At 47.8% G+C, this 18651-nt stretch overlaps 2 protein-coding genes across 2 annotated transcripts; one reads left to right on the plus strand and one right to left on the minus strand.

The window, feature by feature from the left end:
• The first annotated feature begins 673 nt into the window (after nucleotides 1-673).
• On the plus strand, nucleotides 674-11801 carry LOC127308857 (ATP-dependent helicase BRM). The gene is made up of 14 exons (XM_051339763.2): nucleotides 674-1055; nucleotides 1696-2985; nucleotides 3126-4448; nucleotides 5202-5314; nucleotides 5535-5622; nucleotides 5729-5815; nucleotides 5956-6048; nucleotides 6162-6245; nucleotides 6815-7018; nucleotides 7183-7425; nucleotides 7536-9083; nucleotides 9188-9646; nucleotides 10133-10381; nucleotides 10856-11801. The coding sequence occupies exons 1-14, from the start codon at nucleotides 930-932 to the stop codon at nucleotides 11504-11506; spliced, it is 6558 nt and encodes a 2185-aa protein (XP_051195723.1). The 5' UTR covers nucleotides 674-929; the 3' UTR covers nucleotides 11507-11801.
• A 165-nt stretch (nucleotides 11802-11966) lies between these two features.
• On the minus strand, nucleotides 11967-13224 carry LOC127308858 (2'-deoxymugineic-acid 2'-dioxygenase-like). The gene has a single exon (XM_051339764.2). The coding sequence runs from the start codon at nucleotides 13181-13183 to the stop codon at nucleotides 12173-12175; it is 1011 nt and encodes a 336-aa protein (XP_051195724.1). The 5' UTR covers nucleotides 13184-13224; the 3' UTR covers nucleotides 11967-12172.
• Nucleotides 13225-18651: the final 5427 nt, after the last annotated feature.

The following is an 18651-nucleotide window of genomic DNA, read 5'->3' on the forward strand; positions in this document are numbered from 1 at the left end:
TATGCATACTTCGCACCTTTAGGTTTTCACATTAAGGCCCATCCCTTCTTTCCAATTTTTGACCTGTCATCCCCCAGATATGAAGTGCAGCTCTAGACATACGTGCTTCCGTGTTTACTTTGTATGGTGTTTGGTTTCAACACAATTTCTCATCCGTAGATTTATGTGCATAAATGACACGACACATTATATTATTATTAAACATCACCACATCATTATTCGAGGTGGTTCCACCTGTCTCCACTAATTCATACGTCAATATCCCTCTTGCATGTTAGCGCACATATAGTGCTTTAACACAAATTGCCCGAACTAAATTTAGCAACTAGTTGAAGAAACAATAAATTCCAACTATAATAGGAAACCTCACACACTATGTTTTCCCAACTATCATCAATCGTATCCAAAAGAAACATAACTCGTACACTAATAGGAAAGAAGAATCCACATCGTGGTGTCCGAACTCCGAACCAAGTCTACAGATAGCAACTCTAGGGTTGGTCCTTTTCTTGGTTCGCGTACCGGGCATCGGATAGTGGGGCGCTATGCGAATCGTGGGATCACAAATAGAAACACATAAACTTAGAGGGGCTTTGTGCATATTTCCCACCTTCAAAGTTTCCATCACATAAAGCCCCACCCCTTCTTTCAAATTTACAACCTGTCACACTCCTCCCCGGCCACTGCTCTATATCCCTCTCCGTTCCCGTAAAGAAAAAACAGAGGACGAATCCCCACGCCGGAACCGCGCGCGCCGCTAGGTCTTGACCACCGGAGTACGCAGCCCCGCTCCGGCGACCGCCCACGGCGGCGATCCGGCGTCCCGCCTCCCCGCGCGGCCCCGCTCGACCTAGATCTCGCGCGGGACGCATGAGGCGCCCCGGAATCGGCCAGATCTAGCCGCTTCTTCCGGGCCGGCCGGCCGGACCATGCAGCCCGGCGGGGGCCCCTCCGGCAGCTCGCCGGCGTCGTCGCCCCGGCCGGACCAGCAGCCGCCGACGCCGTCGCAGCAGCAGCAGCAGCAGGCACAGCACCTAGGGTTTACCAGGAACCAGGTGAGTCTGGCGCTCTCCGCGGCATGGCAGCAGGGGGTTTGAATTTATTTCTGGTGGTGCTGGGGTATTTTTTCCTTCCGCGGGACGGCGCGCCATTGGCGGGGAAACGTGCCCTCCTGCGCGCGCGCGCGCGTGCGGTCGTTGGGATTCGTGGAAATAAATCTGATCCGACGCGGCGAAAAGGCGGCGCTTTTATTGGGAGGGGGCTGTGGCTGGCTTCCTGCCATCAACGGTAACGCTGGCTGGCTGGCTTGGCTTCCTCCTGCCGCTCCCAGTTGGAGTGTCTTGTCCTATCTGTCCCATCCGTCCCAGTTCTTCCCTTTGGTGCCTGGTTTTTGGGATGGCAATTCCATGTGTATATCTTGGATTTGTGTTGGGTTTGGGGGTTTTTAGGTGTGCAATTCAGTTTTGTGGATTGGTTGCGCCGAGGTTCTGTGGATTTGGGTCAGCTCTGTTCCTCTGTGTGTACCTGCGCTTGTTTCTCAGGGAACTTGTTTCTCAAGAATGTTTTGGGTTCTGGCTTCGTTATATCCGCGATGCACTTCTCCAACTTGAGTTCTCAAGTCCTCTGTCCTGGACCCCTCCTCAATTCAGCTGAGTGTATTACGAGTTCTGACAGGGTCGCCTTCTGTTGTTGCAGGCAATGATGCATCACCATGAACAGCAGCAGCAGCAGCAGCAGCAATCGTACCAACCGGGTGCACCGCATGGTATGATGGGAGGGGGCGGCAGTGGCGGCGGGGGCTTCCCTCAGTCCTCGGGCCCGATGCTGCCGTTCCAGGGCCAGAGGAACATGCCACAACCCGGTGGACCGCAGGGGCAGCAGCACAACCAGAGCACAATGCAGCAGCAGCAGCAGGCATACATGCAGTTCCTGATGCAGCAGCAGAAGTCCCATGGGATGCACCTCCAGCAGCAACAGCAGCAGCAGCAGGCGAAGCTGAACATGGCAGGACCGTCTGCTGCGAGGGACCAGGATGCGGCTGCCAACCCGGCCAAGATGCAGGAGCTCATGGCCCTTCAGTCCCAGGCCCAGGCGCAGATGTTCAAGAGGCAGCAGTCTGAGAATCTTCAGCAGGCGGAGAAGCAGATGGAACATGGGCAGCCGGGCAGCGGCGAGCAAAGGAGCAGTGATATGAGGCCACCTATGCCACCACAAGCAGTCCCTGGGCAGCAAATGTCGTCAGCGGGCATGGTGAGGCCGATGCAAGGCCAAGCGGCAGCGGGCAGCATTGGTGGTATCCCCTTCCAAGCTATCCATGCCTGGGCAAAGGAGATGAACATCGACCTGTCTAATCCTGCAAATGCGAATCTCGTTTCTCAAATATTACCTGTTTGGCAGGCCAGGATGGCCGCCATGCAGAAGCAGCAGAGCGAGACCAGCATGGCTGCACAGCAGCAGCAGCAGCAGCAGCAGAATCAGCACATGCTTCCTAGGCAGGTGAGCAGTGATGCCCCAGTGAATGGGAATGTTCCTGGTCAGCCCCCATTGAAGCCCAGGCAGCCTCTCCCACCCAGTTCTTCGGTTTCTGTTGGAGCAGAGACCAAGGTGATGAATCCAAGCAACTTGCAGATGCAGCAACAGTTCTCCGCGCATAGCAGGGAAACCTCAAATGAGAGGGCTGTGAGGCCGCCCATGACAATGGGAAACACTGGGCAAATGATGCAGATGACCCAAAGTTCTGGACCTGTGAATAAGATTTCTGAGCAGCCCAATCCAAAGAATGCGATTACTACCTCTGAAGCGATGCAGATGCAGTATGCAGCAAGACAGATGCAGCAGGGTAACCGAGCTGCCACCCCTACAGCAACCCCTGCTGATACTGCAGGACCACAGGCCCCAACACAAGGTGCTCGGCCGCATTCGAGTTTCACTAAACATCAACTTCATGTACTTAAAGCTCAAATATTAGCTTTTCGGCGTTTGAAGGTACGAGAACACTAAATTTTGTCCGTGCCTTGTATTAATGCATTTTTTCTGGCATGTTCCAATACACAATTTTCTTCAGTGGTTCAAGCTGATCAATCTCACACTGTTGCAATTCTTGTTTCTCTTTGGCTGCATCTCAGCGTGGTGATCGTACACTTCCACCAGAAGTTCTTGAATTAATCATGTCTCCTCCTCCGCCGCCGCCAGACTCAAAGCCGCAGCTGGTCGCTGGACCTCCAGTAACTCTTAATCGTGAGAATTCTGCTACAGTCGCCGCTGATGAACATGGAAGACCCATGGAGAGTGGTGATAAAGCTCCTGAGAAACCCCCATTGTTGAAGGGCCCCTCTTTGCCGAAGGTGGAGGTTTCTCCTTCGGAAGACAAAACTGGTTCTGTTAGTGGTCCCGTGCAAGTGATGAAAGTTTCACCCAAGGAGCCTCTTAGAATTGGGCCAGTTTCAGCACCTGAGCAAAATAACGCCGCCCCCGTTAAATCTGAGCAGGAACCAGATAAGGGTATCCAGAGAACACCTGTGAGAAGTGATAACAGTGGTGAAAGGGGAAAATCTGTACCGGCTGAAAGTGGTTCAGCAGATGCTGAGCAGGCAAAAAGAGCTGCCTCTACAAGTAGTGCACCATCTCCCAGGGATGTTCCCAGAAAGTATCATGGTCCATTATTTGATTTTCCGTCCTTCACTAGGAAACATGATTCCTTGCCCCCTGCAAATTACAATGGTAGTCTAGCACTTGGTTATGATGTGAAGGACTTATTGGCCCAGGAAGGCATGATAGTTCTTGGCAAGAAACGAGAGGATAGCTTGAAAAAGATTAGCGGCTTGCTTTCATTTAATCTAGAGAGGAAGAGAATCCGACCAGATCTTGTATTGAGGTTACAGATTGAAGAAAAAAAGCTGAAACTCCTAGAGCGCCAGGCTCGTATGAGGGATGAAGTTGAAGAGGTGCAACAGGAAATAATGGCAATGCCTGATAGGATATACAGGAAATTCGTCAAGCAATGTGAACGTCAACGCATTGAGCTTATAAGGCAAGTTCAGCAGATGCAAAAGGCCTCAAGAGAGAAGCAGCTGAAGTCTGTTTTCCAGTGGCGCAAGAAGCTTTTGGAAGCACATTGGGCTATACGTGATGCACGAATAACTCGTAACAGGGGGGTGGCCAAGTACCATGAAAGAATGTTAAGGGAATTTTCGAAGAAAAAAGATGATGATCGAAGCAAAAGAATGGAGGCACTAAAAAACAATGATGTGGAAAGATATCGTCAAATACTGTTGGAACAACAAACTAGTGTTCCTGGCGATGCAGCTCAAAGATACAACGTTTTATCTTCATTCTTATCCCAGACTGAAGAGTACCTTTATAAACTTGGAGGGAAAATTACTGCTGCCAAGAATCATCAGCAAGTAGAAGAGGCAGCAAATGCTGCAGCAGCAGCTGCACGGGCACAGGTATTGTTGCATTCTTTGCTTTGGAAATGAAATTAGCTTTTTTACCATATCTCTCTGGTTTCTTATTCTGGGTTGTGAAATTTTGTAGATAGTATCACATGCTTTTTTATCTGTTGTAAATCATTTGTGTTTAAGTGTGGAACCAAAAATTGAGCTGTCGTGGGACATGAACCAGGGGTGGAATTGGGAGCACAATGCTACAATGGCATGGTAGTGGTAGAGAATGCTCATTACTCATGTACTCAGCGGCAATTTTTGGCCTTGGCATGCTGCCAACAATCAGAAGGAGCTTAATTTTCTTCCATGCTCTTTGCTCACAGCTGTCAGTTGGCCATTGGGCTAGTAGAAAGCTTGCCAACCAAGTAACCTAGAAGTCAGATAAGCAAGCTATACTGGATGAATCAGCAGTTTTAGTCCCTTGAGGCAAAATTAATATTTCTGGAACCTGCAGTGCCATTCAAAAAGAAATGTTTAATGACCAGAAAACTGGAACTAACTGCAGGGCTATTCAACCTCTGAGGCAAATCAAATTAGAATACAGCCACAGAGATCTCATAGCCTTTATTTTACCTTTCATCAACCCGTGTCCTGTGTGTATCAATACTGGAATCTACTAGTTTTTTTTGGGTCAAGTATACTCCTATGTATTGTACATCTGCCACATCTTTGTTCTGCACTGCTGCACTCTTGACTCTTTGAGTTTCTTCTGAGTCGTGAGTAGTCCTATAAATAATGAGGTCGCCAATTTAACAGGGTCTTTCTGAAGAAGAAGTGAAGGCTGCTGCACAATGTGCTGGTCAGGAGGTCATGATAAGGAACCAATTCTCGGAGATGAATGCACCAAAGGAGAACACTTCTGTTAACAAGTAAGTAATTAACTAAATGTGGTTCTATTGGAATGTTTTCTCTTAACTCACCATAGATAAAATTGATGTATGCTGCAGACCTCTGAATAAAGTCTATATGCAATTATTCTCTAGTTTGAAGCCAGTAGTTCTTATGGTTGATATTTGGGAAAAGGTCTGTGCAGACCACAGGCCTGCAAAATATTCTTTCAAGCCTTAACAAACTTTAACCTGTTTATAGGTACTATACTTTAGCTCATGCTGTGAGTGAAAGAGTTACAAAGCAGCCCTCACTTTTGCGATTAGGAACTTTGAGAGACTACCAACTGGTAGGTCATTTCCCTTTAACTTAACTATTCTTATCTAATAGTAATACTAATATACTTGGGACTTGTCTGTGTCATTTTCTTTACAATTTTTTTGCTGATTACCCAGGTGGGCCTTCAGTGGATGCTTTCGTTGTACAATAATAAATTGAACGGCATTTTGGCTGATGAGATGGGTCTTGGCAAGACTGTACAGGTGTGCCTTTCTTACTATGTTTCGCCTGGTGGAATTTCGTTATCTCACAATTTTTCCTGTACCATCGGTTGCTCCACTCTTTCTTTCAGTGCCTTGCTGCTACGATTGTGTTTTCACAGTTGCACCTTTTGCTTGAACAGGTTATGGCGTTGATTGCATACCTGATGGAGTTTAAAGGGAATTATGGACCACATCTCATTATAGTGCCAAATGCTGTCTTGGTGAACTGGAAGGTGCCATTTCTTCTTATGTTATACTTTGAGGAAATGTTATTTTTTGCCTATTTTGTGATATAGAAATCAGTTTAGAAACATAAGCTTCAACATCATTTCTGTTCTTTGTTCAGAGTGAACTGCTAAACTGGTTACCATCTGCATCTTGCATCTTTTATGTTGGTGCAAAGGATCAAAGGCAAAAGTTGTTCTCTCAGGTAAGTTGCTTCAGTGTTAGCTTTTCGTGTACTCATAAACCATACACTAATTTTGAAACAATCTGCTTACTGGTTAGTATCATCATTTCAGGCTTGTCTTCTTTTATATTTTTCTAGTTGCTCTGAAGCATTAATTCTGTTCGCTTTATTTTAATAAATGGTGAAAGTGACCTACAATAAATGAGTTACTTGCATTACAACTAACCCCCTTGCCAAACTGAACCCTGCTGACAAAAATACAATACTCCCAAGTTATCATGTTTCGTGTCTAAATTTCTAGTTAAGAGTAAATAAAATTGTGTAGCACGTAGTGCTGTTTTAGTTTTCTACATTAGCGGAACAACACTTAAGGTGTTTTATAGGGGCGAATTTCCTCAATTAATACGTAATGTAATCATTATATGCCTGTTTATTCCCGAACTGAACTTAATCCTTTATTTTTTTTGTTACTTCACATAGATAAACTTATTTGGCAGCGAGTATATGTGAATTTATTTAACTAAATCCTTTAGTTTAGATGTAAGTTTTCCTTCTCTGAACCTTTTGTTTTCTCTGATATCATCTTGCAGGAGGTTATGGCTGTCAAATTTAATATTCTTGTAACAACATATGAATTTGTTATGTTTGATCGTTCCAAGCTTTCAAAAATTGATTGGAAGTACATTATAATTGATGAGGCCCAACGCATGAAAGATAGAGAGTCAGTATTGGCACGTGATCTTGATCGCTATAAATGCCAGCGCCGTCTCCTTCTCACTGGCACTCCTCTACAGGCAAGCGCAGTTACTGTTTATCGATAATTTTCAACTGATGGTGATATAGCGATACACTGTGATATTGAGGGATCCTCTGTTTTTTGTTTCTGTATTGTTCACATGAACATTCCTTATTTTAGAATGTTTTCGGTGTTATTTAATATGTTCTTTTTCAATTACAGAATGATCTCAAGGAGCTTTGGTCCCTCCTGAATTTGTTGCTACCCGAAGTCTTTGACAATCGCAAGGCATTTCAAGATTGGTTCTCAAAGCCTTTTCAGAGGGATGCTCCTACACCTAGTGAAGAAGATGATTGGTTAGAGACCGAGAAGAAAGTGATTATTATTCACAGGCTGCATCAAATTTTGGAACCTTTTATGCTACGTAGGCGCGTTGAAGATGTTGAAGGCTCACTTCCAAGGAAGGTATGGTCCTTTTGCCTTTTTCACTCAATGTTAATGGTAATACATAGAAGGTAACAGCTTTCTTAATTTGGTCCTATAAGTTCGAAGCATTGTTAACTTGCCTTTCACAGGATTCTATTGTTTTGAGGTGCAAAATGTCTGCCGTTCAAGGTGCTATATATGATTGGATCAAATCCACTGGCACCATCAGGGTTGATCCTGAAGATGAGAAAATACGTATACAAAGGAATCCAATGTACCAGCCCAAGTCATATAAGAATCTCCAAAACAAATGCATGGAACTGAGGAAAGTTTGTAACCATCCTTTGCTGTCATATCCTTTTATGAACTACTATGGGAAGGATTTTATTATTAGATCTTGTGGGAAGTTGTGGAATCTTGATAGGATTCTCATTAAGCTTCATAGGTCTGGTCATCGTGTACTCCTCTTTAGCACTATGACCAAACTTCTTGACATCCTGGAGGACTATCTGCAATGGAGGCAACTTGCTTACAGGCGAATTGATGGAACAACTAGCTTGGAAGACCGTGAATCAGCAATTGTTGATTTCAATAGGCCAGGTTCTGAGTGTTTTATATTCTTGCTTAGTATCCGTGCTGCTGGCAGAGGTCTGAATCTTCAGAGTGCAGACACTGTTGTAATTTATGACCCTGATCCAAACCCACAAAATGAAGAACAAGCAGTTGCCAGGGCCCATCGTATAGGGCAGACTAGGGAGGTAAAGGTTATTTACATGGAGGCTGTTGTTGATAATATCTCAAGTTATCAGAAAGAGGATGAATTAAGGAATGGAGGAAGTGGAGATTTGGAGGACGATCTTGCTGGAAAGGACAGATACATGGGTTCGATTGAAAGTCTCATCCGCAGCAATATCCAACAGTTCAAGATTGATATGGCAGATGAAGTCATTAATGCTGGTCGTTTTGATCAAAGAACTACCCATGAGGAAAGGCGCATGACTTTGGAGACCCTACTGCACGATGAAGAGAGGTATCAAGAAACTCTTCATGATGTTCCTTCTCTACAGGAAGTTAATCGGATGATTGCTCGGAATGAAGCTGAAGTTGAGCTCTTTGATCAGATGGATGAAGAATTTGATTGGACAGGAGATATGATGAAACATAATCAGGTTCCAAAGTGGCTCCGCGTTAGTTCTACAGAGCTTGACTGTGTCGTTGCAAGCGTAACCAAAAAGCCTTCCAGAAATGCGTCTGGCAGCAGTGCTCCTGACACTAAACTTGAGAAAAGAAGGGGTCGACCAACGGAGGCTGGTAAGTACTCCATCTACAGGGAGTATGATGATGATGAAGATGATGAGGAATCCGATGAAGATGATGAAGAGAGGAATACATCACCTCCCCCTGAAGAAGGTGAAACAGGAGAATACGAAGATGACGAGGAAAATGATGATTCAGCACCAGATGATAACAAAGAAGATCAATCTGACCCGGAGGAAGAAGAGCCTATCAATGATGATGGATACGGTTTTCAACGTGGGACGGGGAGCGGAAAAGCTCATAAGTCTGAAGAAGCTGGTTCAACAGGATCTTCATCTGGAAGCCGGAGATTACCACCACCTGCCCCTTTCTCATCTTTGAAGAAGCTGCGGTCTCTATCTGCATTAGATGCCCGCCCAGGCACTTTTTCAAAAATAACTGTATGTCCGAGACCTGGCATTTATTTATCTCTTCTTTCTTTTTCTTTTCAATTTCTGCATGGGAAGTTAACGTATAAATCTTTCTTTTTATTGATGACTTACAGACAGATGACCTAGAGGAAGGAGAGATTGCATTATCAGGGGAGTCAAATATGGATCTACAGCAGTCAGGCAGCTGGAACCATGAACGAGATGACGGTGAGGATGAACAGGTGCTGCAACCTAAAATAAAACGCAAAAGGAGTATCCGTTCTCGTCCAAGACCTAGTGCGGAAAAACAGGAAGATAGATCTGGTGTAGATGGTGCTTTCCACCAACGCGGTGCTCGCCTTTTATTCTCTGGAGATGGTGATTATGATTCACATCTGAAATCTGAGCAAGATGCCCATGCTTTAGCGGGTCCTACTTCCAGGCAGCAAGATGCAGTTCATCCGATAGTGAAACAAAAGCGTAACATGCCATCTAGAAAGGCCCCTCCTGCTTCTAGGGCTGGTAAATCCAGCCACTTGTCTGGGTCTGCCAAGGTCACTGATTCTAAGATGTCTGACAGTATGCAAAGAAAGGTTAGCATGAACCTTCATTTCTTTGTATGTTTAAGATGGTTTACTCTGTTAAAACTCCTTAGCACCTTTTCTTTAAAAGGATCTTGGACAAAAAGGTTAATGTCTTTGGGGAATACTCATATTTAGTGCATCTTAGCAAACATGGCTTTGGGGCTCCACCTTGGTAGGCGATGCTAGATTAACTGTTGCCTGGGTTAGCAAGATGACATGCCTTTGGGTTCCCGTTGCACTTCTGCAGCAAAAATGTTCTATTTTGTGACCCGTACCTTTGTTAATATTTAGATATTACTGTACGTACATAAATTAAGAAATAAACATCAATTTTGTATTCTGTATGTACATAATTTATCACTGGAGCTTAATGACTGTCGTATGGAACTTCTGATCGCTTCTGTTTGATGCTTGATTTTGCTCACGTCCTTTGGCCATTTAGAATTCAGCTCATAATTGTTGGGTTATAATTTGTCTAATCTTTAATCACTGCAGTGCAAGAATGTAATAAGCAAGCTTTGGAGGAGGATTGACAAGGAGGGCCACCAAATCATACCCAACATAGCTTCTTGGTGGCGAAGGAATGAAAATCCCTCATCCAAAGGTGTGGCTGGCAACACTCTTGACCTACAGAAAATTGAACTTCGGGTTGATGGATTCGAGTATGGCGGTGTAGCTGAGTTCATAGCGGACATGCAGCAAATGTTGAAAAGTGTGGTTCAACATTTCAGTTACAGACATGAGGTAATAAACAGCTATATTATGTTAATCTTATCAGCACTATGTTACTTTGTTTGTGAGATGTGCCCCAAGAGTAAAAAATAGTCTGAATCACACCCTCCATGTCATTTTTGAGAATATCCTCCTCCTTTTAGTTCCTAAGGGCTAGTTATTACTTATGATGTGGCTACACACCTATGGATGTAGAGGTTTTGTATGTGGTTATAATCAATTTACTCAGACCAACATGTAAAATAACCATTGGAGGATGCACGAGTTAAGAGGAACCTTTTGGAAGTTTGATTTCGTTCCTCTTTGCCACAGTAACATAGTTTTAAAGAGATTGCAGGTGCTAATGTCCTCTATTGAGATTTGGATCAAATGTATAGTGAACATATATGTGATCTGTGTAGCATAACTGTGCTACACCCCAGCGACCTGAAGCAATCAAGTCGTAGCGACCTTAACAGAATCTTAATTTGTTCCATCCAAATGCAGGTTCGAGTAGAAGCAGAGACTCTCCATAACTTATTTTTCAACATCATGAAGATCGCATTCCCAGACTCTGACTTCCAAGAGGTCAAGGACTCAATGTCGTTTGCAAATCCAGGAGGAGGGGTGAACAGCAGCGCTGCCCTATCAGCAAAGCACTCAGGTCCAGGTCATAAGCAGCGCCGTTCTACCGCCACCGATGCTGAGCAGCATGGTTCCGGCAGTGGCAAGCATAGCCAGCACACCTCGGTCGGCGAGGCTCCTAGCCGGGTCAAACCTGAGAGGCATTCTGGACCTGGTAGCAGGGATCCGAACCTTGGCACAGCGGGGCTGTTGCCACACCCCGGCGATCTGTTCATCGTCAAGAAGAAGCGACAGGAGCGGATGAGGGGCAGCATTGGGTCTCCATCCAGCTCAGGCCGAGGACCACTCTCCCCACCAAGCAACCCTGGGCGCATGGGCCCGTCGCCCTCCCCCAGAGGCGCGAGGACGCCCTTCCAGAGGGACCCCCACCCGTCACAGCAGGGCATGCCTGGATGGGGCGCACACTCCGACCGCGGAGGGAGCTCGTCGCCTGGCATCGGAGACATCCACTGGGCCAAGCCTGCAAAGAGACAGCGGACTGACAGCGGCAAGAGGCGGCCGAGCCAAATGTGATGTACATTCTCCAGCATCCCCTGACTGGTCCTACCTACCTGTGTTGTGTAAGAGGAAAAATGTGGGGTAGGTGTTTCTTCCTTGTATGTTGGGTATTTATTTGTTTACTGTAAAGGGAAACTCTTCTTAGACTTGTTATGTGGTAGCTAGTGCAGCTAGAGAAATGCATTCTCATGTCAAAAAGAACAGTGAAATGAAATAGTTGGCTTTAATAATTAGTTAGTGGGTGGATCAATTATCCCTTGTTTATGTTACCATGAGCAATTTGGTTAATAGAAACTAATTAACCCCTGAAGCTTACGTGCTGATTTGTCTTGATCCTATCTAGTATTATTCTGCCTGAAAGTGAAAATTCTGTTGAAAGCAGAGGATGATGAAAAGACTTGGCAGCTGATGAGTTTGTTGTGAACACTGAAGATGGATGCGGCATTTGCATTTGCATAATTTGTATGTCTGGTCATGCATGCATAATCTATGTTCATATGTAGCTGAAATGTTTATATATTTATTTAATATATGTATATTCTAGTTGGACTCAGATAGTTATATAGAGTACACACATATATTACAATCCATATTAAGCCTGTGCATGGTTCGATGCCCCTCCTCTATTAGCAGTAGGCATGAGCATGAACCATGGAGCAAAGGTGATGACGGCCGGCATGATCAGATCCTGAAGGCCTTCTCGATGCTCTCCCTGCGAGCGCCGACGGTCTTGTAGACACGCATGAAGTCGCGAAACATTATGCTCCGGTACCTCGCCGGGCTGCCCTCGCCGACGAGCTCCTTGGCGGGCTCCACCACGCAATCCATTGTCGGCATGATGAACGCCGCCACCGAGGTCCTGGCCACCGCCGCGTTGGCCACGGCCCGGTGCTCCACGCTCCGGAGCTGCCCGTTGGTGGCGATCTCTAGCTGGTGGCCGAAGTTGATGACGAGGGCGCCGGGCACCGGCTCGACGTCGATCCACCCGCCGCCGTAGGAAACCTGGAGCCCGCACACGTACCCGGGCTGGAGGAGCACGGTGATGAGGTTCCGGTCGCAGTGCGGCGGCAGGCCGAGGGTGAGGCCGGGGTCCGGGCACGGCGGGTAGTGGTTGGCGTTGAGGATGACCTCGCCGCCGCTGAGGTCGCCGTCGAAGTAGTCGGGACGGAGCCCGATCCCCTCGCAGAGGAGCCGGAGCAGCTCCATCCCGACGCTGCGTGCCGGGACGATGAAGCCCTCCAGGGCGGGCCGGAGCCCCGCCGGCTTCTCCGGCCACCCGGGCTTGGTGCGCTCCACGGGGTGGCAGGCCAGCCGGAGGCAGTCGCGCCAGTAGCTCTCGCCGGCGCCGGACTCGTACATGGTGCTGGAGAAGAGCCGGTTGGTCCGCTCCGTGTCCTCCGAGTAGAACGCCGCCTTGTCCGCCGCCGGGAGCCGGAAGAAGTCGACGCACGCGAGCTCCAGCTCCCGCATCGTCCCCTCCGGCACGCCGTGGTTGATCACCTGGAAGAAGCCGAACTCCTTCCCCGCGCGGAGCACGGCGCTGCGGACCTCGTCTCGGCTGCGGGAGAGGTCGATGACCGGCAGCGACACCGGCGCCGCGGCCAAGGCCGGTGGTCGCAGCTCCGGCGGCAGGTGGAACCGCTCCGGTACCGTCTCGTGCCACGACGCCGCCGAGGACAGCAGCTTCTCCATTGCCAAGAACCCTACTCCACAAGCTAGCTCCGAGGAGATCAATGGCTGGTGATAGCACAATAAATAAGCTTCTGAGCTGCAGCTGCACCATGTCGATCGGCAAGCAACACCTCACTACACTGAGCTAGTGAGCTGAGCCGCCGCGCCTGGGTTCTCCATGGCGGGAAGCAACGTCTCACTCACAGCGTCGACCGCGTGTTGGCGCCAAATGGGCAGCCGTTTCGGCCATTGCCGATTGCTTGAGAAACGGGGCCTCCATTCTTCTCCCACAAAATTGGCAATTGCGACCATTCTTGGTAACATAACGGAGCGGAAGCCGGGCAACGCTGGTTGCACACGCCTGCTCTGTCTCCGCGACAACTGGTACAGACCGGCAAGAAATCCTTGCGTGCAGACGCGGATTGGTTTACTAGGGAGAAACGAAATAAAGCAAAACCCTGTCTCGATGAGTTGATGCCTCAATTAGTTCACATTATTTTCTTCCAAAATGAGAGCGAAACGTACACACCGAAACGTTTCAAAGACTAAATCCGACCAAAGCTAGATCAACTAATTTCAAATAGAGGAAATAGTTTCTTTTACTTCTAGTATGGAGAGAGAGAATGGTTGTTACTGAACTCTAGAAAACATATAGTGCAGTACTAATGAGGCCATCTCTCAACGTGGGGACGTAAATAGGACACGTTTTGTATTCTATTTGGTCCGCTTGGGTGGCCGCGCGGACGTGGGCTATAGAGCGGCGTGTGAGTGAAGACGCTGATTGTTCACTAAAAAAAGTGAGAAAAGGAATAAAACAAAACCATCTCGCGATGAGTTGATGCCTCAAGTAGCATGTTATAAGTATTACTCTCTCTATTTTAAAATAGTTGACACATTTTTTCTCTTCCAAAGTGAGCGAACCCTACAAACTGAAACATATCAAGATACATATCTAGACCAAATACGACCAAACCTGGATCAACTAATTTGAAACATAGTAATTACTTATGAAGCACCCAGCTAACATTATATTCAAATCTATGCTTTTCCTGCAGCTTTGGACGCCGCTCGCCAAACATCCGGACAGGCCGGGGCTCAGGACGTTGGCCACCCAGCTCAAACTTTTGCACGCTGCCCACGCACCAAATGTGCCGTCAAGAGGGACTGAGGATGCGCCACCATGATCACCTCCAGAGGGAAGGTCTTCGCTATCTATTGTTAGACTCCTAGTTGGCTAAGCTGTATGCCGCAGCGTGTTTCTCTTTGGCGAAGCTGTATGCCGCAGCATGTAATAACTCGTTGTTATCGAACCTAAGGGTATTAATTTAATGTCAGGCACGCAGTGCGTTTTATCTAAAAAAAACTACGGAGAGAGAGAGAAGTTGTTACCGAGCTCTAGAAAACTAATCTGATGGCAGTCTTTGACATAGATTTTTATCACTGATTCCTATTGTAATATGTGCATGCTAATCAATAAATTAGAAGATTCCAGCAACACTTTTTGAGATAAATCTATACATATGATTTTCAAATTACCAACCTTAATAACTATAATTATATATACATGGTCAAGGTTGTATAAGTTTCACTAAAGGCATGTCCACAACGTTATCTGTTTATGATACTGAGAGAATACATCTTTATAACCGGTCATTTACTACCTACGTAACATCACAATATATTCTAAATCCCAACCATGTGACCAGATAAACATGTCGGGCCAGTGCCTAGCCTTACAGGAAAGTTCCTCTAAAGCCTCCATTTGGATTTTGGTTGAAAGTTGAACATTCCTTTATTTTACAGTTGACAGATATTCTATGAGATTTATGTTGAAATTTGTAATATCTTTTATTATATTTTTTTGGTGGAATGTTGTCGAAAATTTCTAGAAATTTAGATAAAAACCTTTGCGTGCTAGTTGCAAGTATGTCATCACCTTGTTAGAAGTTCCTCATATATGGTTGAAAGCTCCCATTTCATTATTTAGATGAAAGCATTTCCCTCTGAATTTGCATGGCCCTCGGTCACTCATCGTTGTTAGTGGAAACAAATCTCCATAGAGAAGCATAAATGGTGAAACGGGGAGAAAAGAGGAAAATAATACCACTGTCAGAGACCTGGCACACTTAGTAGAAAATGAGAAGAATTAACTGACCGCGTACATACGTGTAGAAATCCTAGGATCTCTTTGAATGTGAGGAAGTAATGGCTCGTCAACCCTAGCGACCAGGCGACCGAGAGGGGCAAATCCTAGCTGCTGCCGCCCCGTCCGTCCTCCCCCCTCTCTCCCTCCTCGTCGCCCTCCCGAGGTGCTGCCGGCCAAAGGCCGCGGCGCCGGTGAAGGGGGCGGCGGGGATTTGGCCCTCCGCTGCGGCCCCCGGCGCCTAGCACAGCCGCATGGAAGGAAGGTGGCCGGGCTGGGCTTGCCAGGGCAGAGGCCGCTGCTCGGCGACGCTTTCCACCCCCAACGCGTCTCCCCCTTGGTCGGTGACTCCGGCAGCCGCTCCTCCGTCCGTGGCGGCGGGTGGCTCTCGGGATCTGGCGGCTCGGTGGCGGCGGCCTTCGGTGCTGGAGGTGCTGCTGGTGGTGGTCTCGGCGGGGGCCATGGACGTCGGAGCGGCGGCTCCAGATGGTGGCAGCGGCGCCGTCTTCTTCGTGGTGAGCGGTGGCCCTGGCCGTGTGGGCGGCAGGGTGGCGGCGAGATCTAGTCCGGGGTGTCATGGCAGCCGGTGAAAAACTGAACCTCGACCTCGGTCTTGGCGGATGATGGCGGCGTCGGTCGACGTCGTTACCTTGTCTAAGGCGTCATCTTTGCCCGTCTTGGTACTACACTCGGCGAGTTGGGGATGCGTGGTGGCCGGTGAAAACCGTGCTCCGACCTCGGTTGGTGGACGATGGCGACGTGTCGCGCCGCTACCTTCTTGAAGGCATTGTCGTCGCAGTCTGCGGTCTCTCACTCGTGCTGCTCCGGGGGAAACCCTAGGCCCGGGTCTCCCGGATCGGACGATGGCGGCGCGCCCTGCGTCGTTCTACCTCTTGGGGCATCGTTTTTGGAGCAGCTGCTGGATGTTGGCGGTTTTCGGTGAAGTGGTGTTCATCTACCACATTGTTGGCGCTGAGTCTCAGTGGCATGGTGCTGCAGGGTATCGACGACAGATGCGAGATGATGTATACGTGCAGGATGGTGGAGCCGTCTGGCGTCATGGTGGCATCGACGGCAGGTCTTGCAAGGTTAATGCGATGATCTCTCTTTAAGACGGAGTCGAGGAAGACGGCGGGAGCAACTTTTGTGGCGTGTGCATTGGCGTACGCTGAGAGTCTGCTTGACTGGATGTGCTTCTCACCTGCTATTGGGCGGTTTGGGAAGGCATTTAGTTTTTGGATGATGTGAGTTGGTGTATTGTCACCCTCTTCATCCCACTGTAGGTATAGTAATGTTGCTTCGAGATTGATCTTTTGTATTATTTTTGTAAGATTTTGTGAATAATCTAATAAAAAAGCCGTGTGCATCCTTTGGATGCAGAAGCCGAGGCAATATTTCCCCATTTTGAAAAAAAGTGTAGAAGTCCTAGAATCAGCCACCAACTCAATGATGGAGGGAGGGAGGGGTCTGCTGAATTTGAATCTAGTGACTGGTCAAAAGGCAACAACGATGCTTCGCAAAAAACGAGTAGATTGTTTTATACTCAATGTCTTTGCATTGTCATGTGTACATTCATTCTTTCTAGATCTATCGATCAGGTAGAAAGTAAAGAATAACTTCAGGCTATATATGATCCAACAACACATGCGCACACTGAATATATAAAGCTACATCTGCCCTTGGACCTATCTTAGGTGTAAGGGCATCATCTTGCTTAGTCTTTTCTTAGTAGATTCGATCTGTTACGGTTGTTCCTTGTTCTTCAAGGATTAATTTGATATCCATATGGTTTGGCCTTGCAAACGGGTTGAATGATCCAGTAGTGCGTAAGGTACGGTTTGCTGATCCTAGAAGAGATGTTCCGGGAATCAACTCTATGTTGGTTTTTAGGCCTTTGCTAGGGCTGGTTTTATGTTGTCTTTCGTATCTGCCAGGCTCAACTACGTGTAGGACGTTCCGGTTATGTGGTGAAAACCCTAGATCGTCGTAGATCGTTTTAACTTAATATTGATCAAGCAGGACCGCCATGTTATCGTAGATCCAATACGAATCATGGGTGGATCGGCTCCTTGAGCTGATTCACAGGATAACCTGAGAGCCGATCGAGGCTCGAATTTAATGTTTACGTGTCTGCCATGCAGGAAATTAATCGAAGCAATCCATCACCTTCCTGACCAGGTATAGGTGAGGTGGCACGCCCTCGCACCAGCTAGGACGTGTGCCGGAGTTTTGCGGGCCATCGCCCGAGGGACCAGGACCCACCAGCAGTTTTGGGAGCCTCCCGGCTCTTCGTGTTGCTCGTCGCTGCTCGCCGGTGGGTTTTGGCAGGCAACACATTCTGGCACGCCCGGTGGGACCCTCTACAATAACTGCGTCAGCATCTGCAGCTGAGATGGCGGAGAAACCACCAGTCACATACGAAGAGCTGCCTGAGGAGCACAAGAAGAAGTATGATGAGCTTAAAGCTCTCTTCGAAGCCGATCTCATCGGCTCTTTCGAGAGGACCCGTACACATGGCATTAGGTGGAAAGGGTTCTCACCCGAAGGCGCTCTCGATGAAGTAGATCTGTCTCTCCCTTCGGAGGATCGCACCAGAGCTCTGCGCCAGGAGGTTAATTACATGGTGGCTCATTCTCTACACCGTCATTCTGAGAGCCTGGTGAACGCTTTCGAGCGCGTTGCGGTTCACGTGGTTTAGGAAATCATGAAGCATCAGTACTCTCCGTCAGGACCTGCCCTAGGGACTCACCAGGGAGAAATACCGTTCCAAACCAGACCGCAGCTGCCGTTCTCGCTTGCAGCTCCAGAGCCACCGGGTTCACCGGCGTACGTCGTCTACAAGGTTGGAGGCGATCCTGGTGACTACCAGTTCCTGCATGAACCGCCTAAAGAAATCCCGCATGGATACGTGTGCACGTACGTGCCAGACTGCAATAACTTGGCGCGCACGAACCAGATTATAGCAGGAGGGATTTCCGGAGCAGCAGGAGGGATCTCTGGAGTGGACGCCGATAAACAGGCGTGGCTAGCTAAATATGCCACCAGAACGAGTCAGGAAAGCTCAGCCCCTGCAGCTCATACAGTGGAACAAATCAGTACAATCTTGAGAGATCAGTTCGGCATCGTGCCAAAGAGGAGAACAATCGGCTATTCCAAGCCGTACCCCAACGAATATGATCTGATTCCGTTGCCACCCAAGTACCGGCTCCCTGAGTTCTCAAAGTTCAATGGATCAGAAGGGTCTAGCTCAATTGAGCATGTGAGTCGGTATTTGGCACAGCTGGGCATGATTTCAGCATCAGACCAGTTGCGTGTGAGGTTTTTCGCACAATCTCTCACAGGACCA

The sequence above is a fragment of the Lolium perenne genome, chromosome 6 (assembly GCF_019359855.2).
Source record: "Lolium perenne isolate Kyuss_39 chromosome 6, Kyuss_2.0, whole genome shotgun sequence".
Classification (NCBI taxonomy): Eukaryota; Viridiplantae; Streptophyta; class Magnoliopsida; order Poales; family Poaceae; genus Lolium; species Lolium perenne.

Coding starts and splice junctions, on each gene's coding strand:
- LOC127308857 (XM_051339763.2), top strand. CDS start 930: ATGCAGCCCGGCGGGGGCCCCTCCGGCAGCTCGCCGGCGTCGTCGCCC. Junction 4,449..5,201: donor CAGCAGCTGCACGGGCACAG/GTATTGTTGCAT, acceptor CCAATTTAACAG/GGTCTTTCTGAAGAAGAAGT. Junction 5,623..5,728: donor CTTTGAGAGACTACCAACTG/GTAGGTCATTTC, acceptor CTGATTACCCAG/GTGGGCCTTCAGTGGATGCT.
- LOC127308858 (XM_051339764.2), bottom strand. CDS start 13,183: ATGGAGAAGCTGCTGTCCTCGGCGGCGTCGTGGCACGAGACGGTACCG.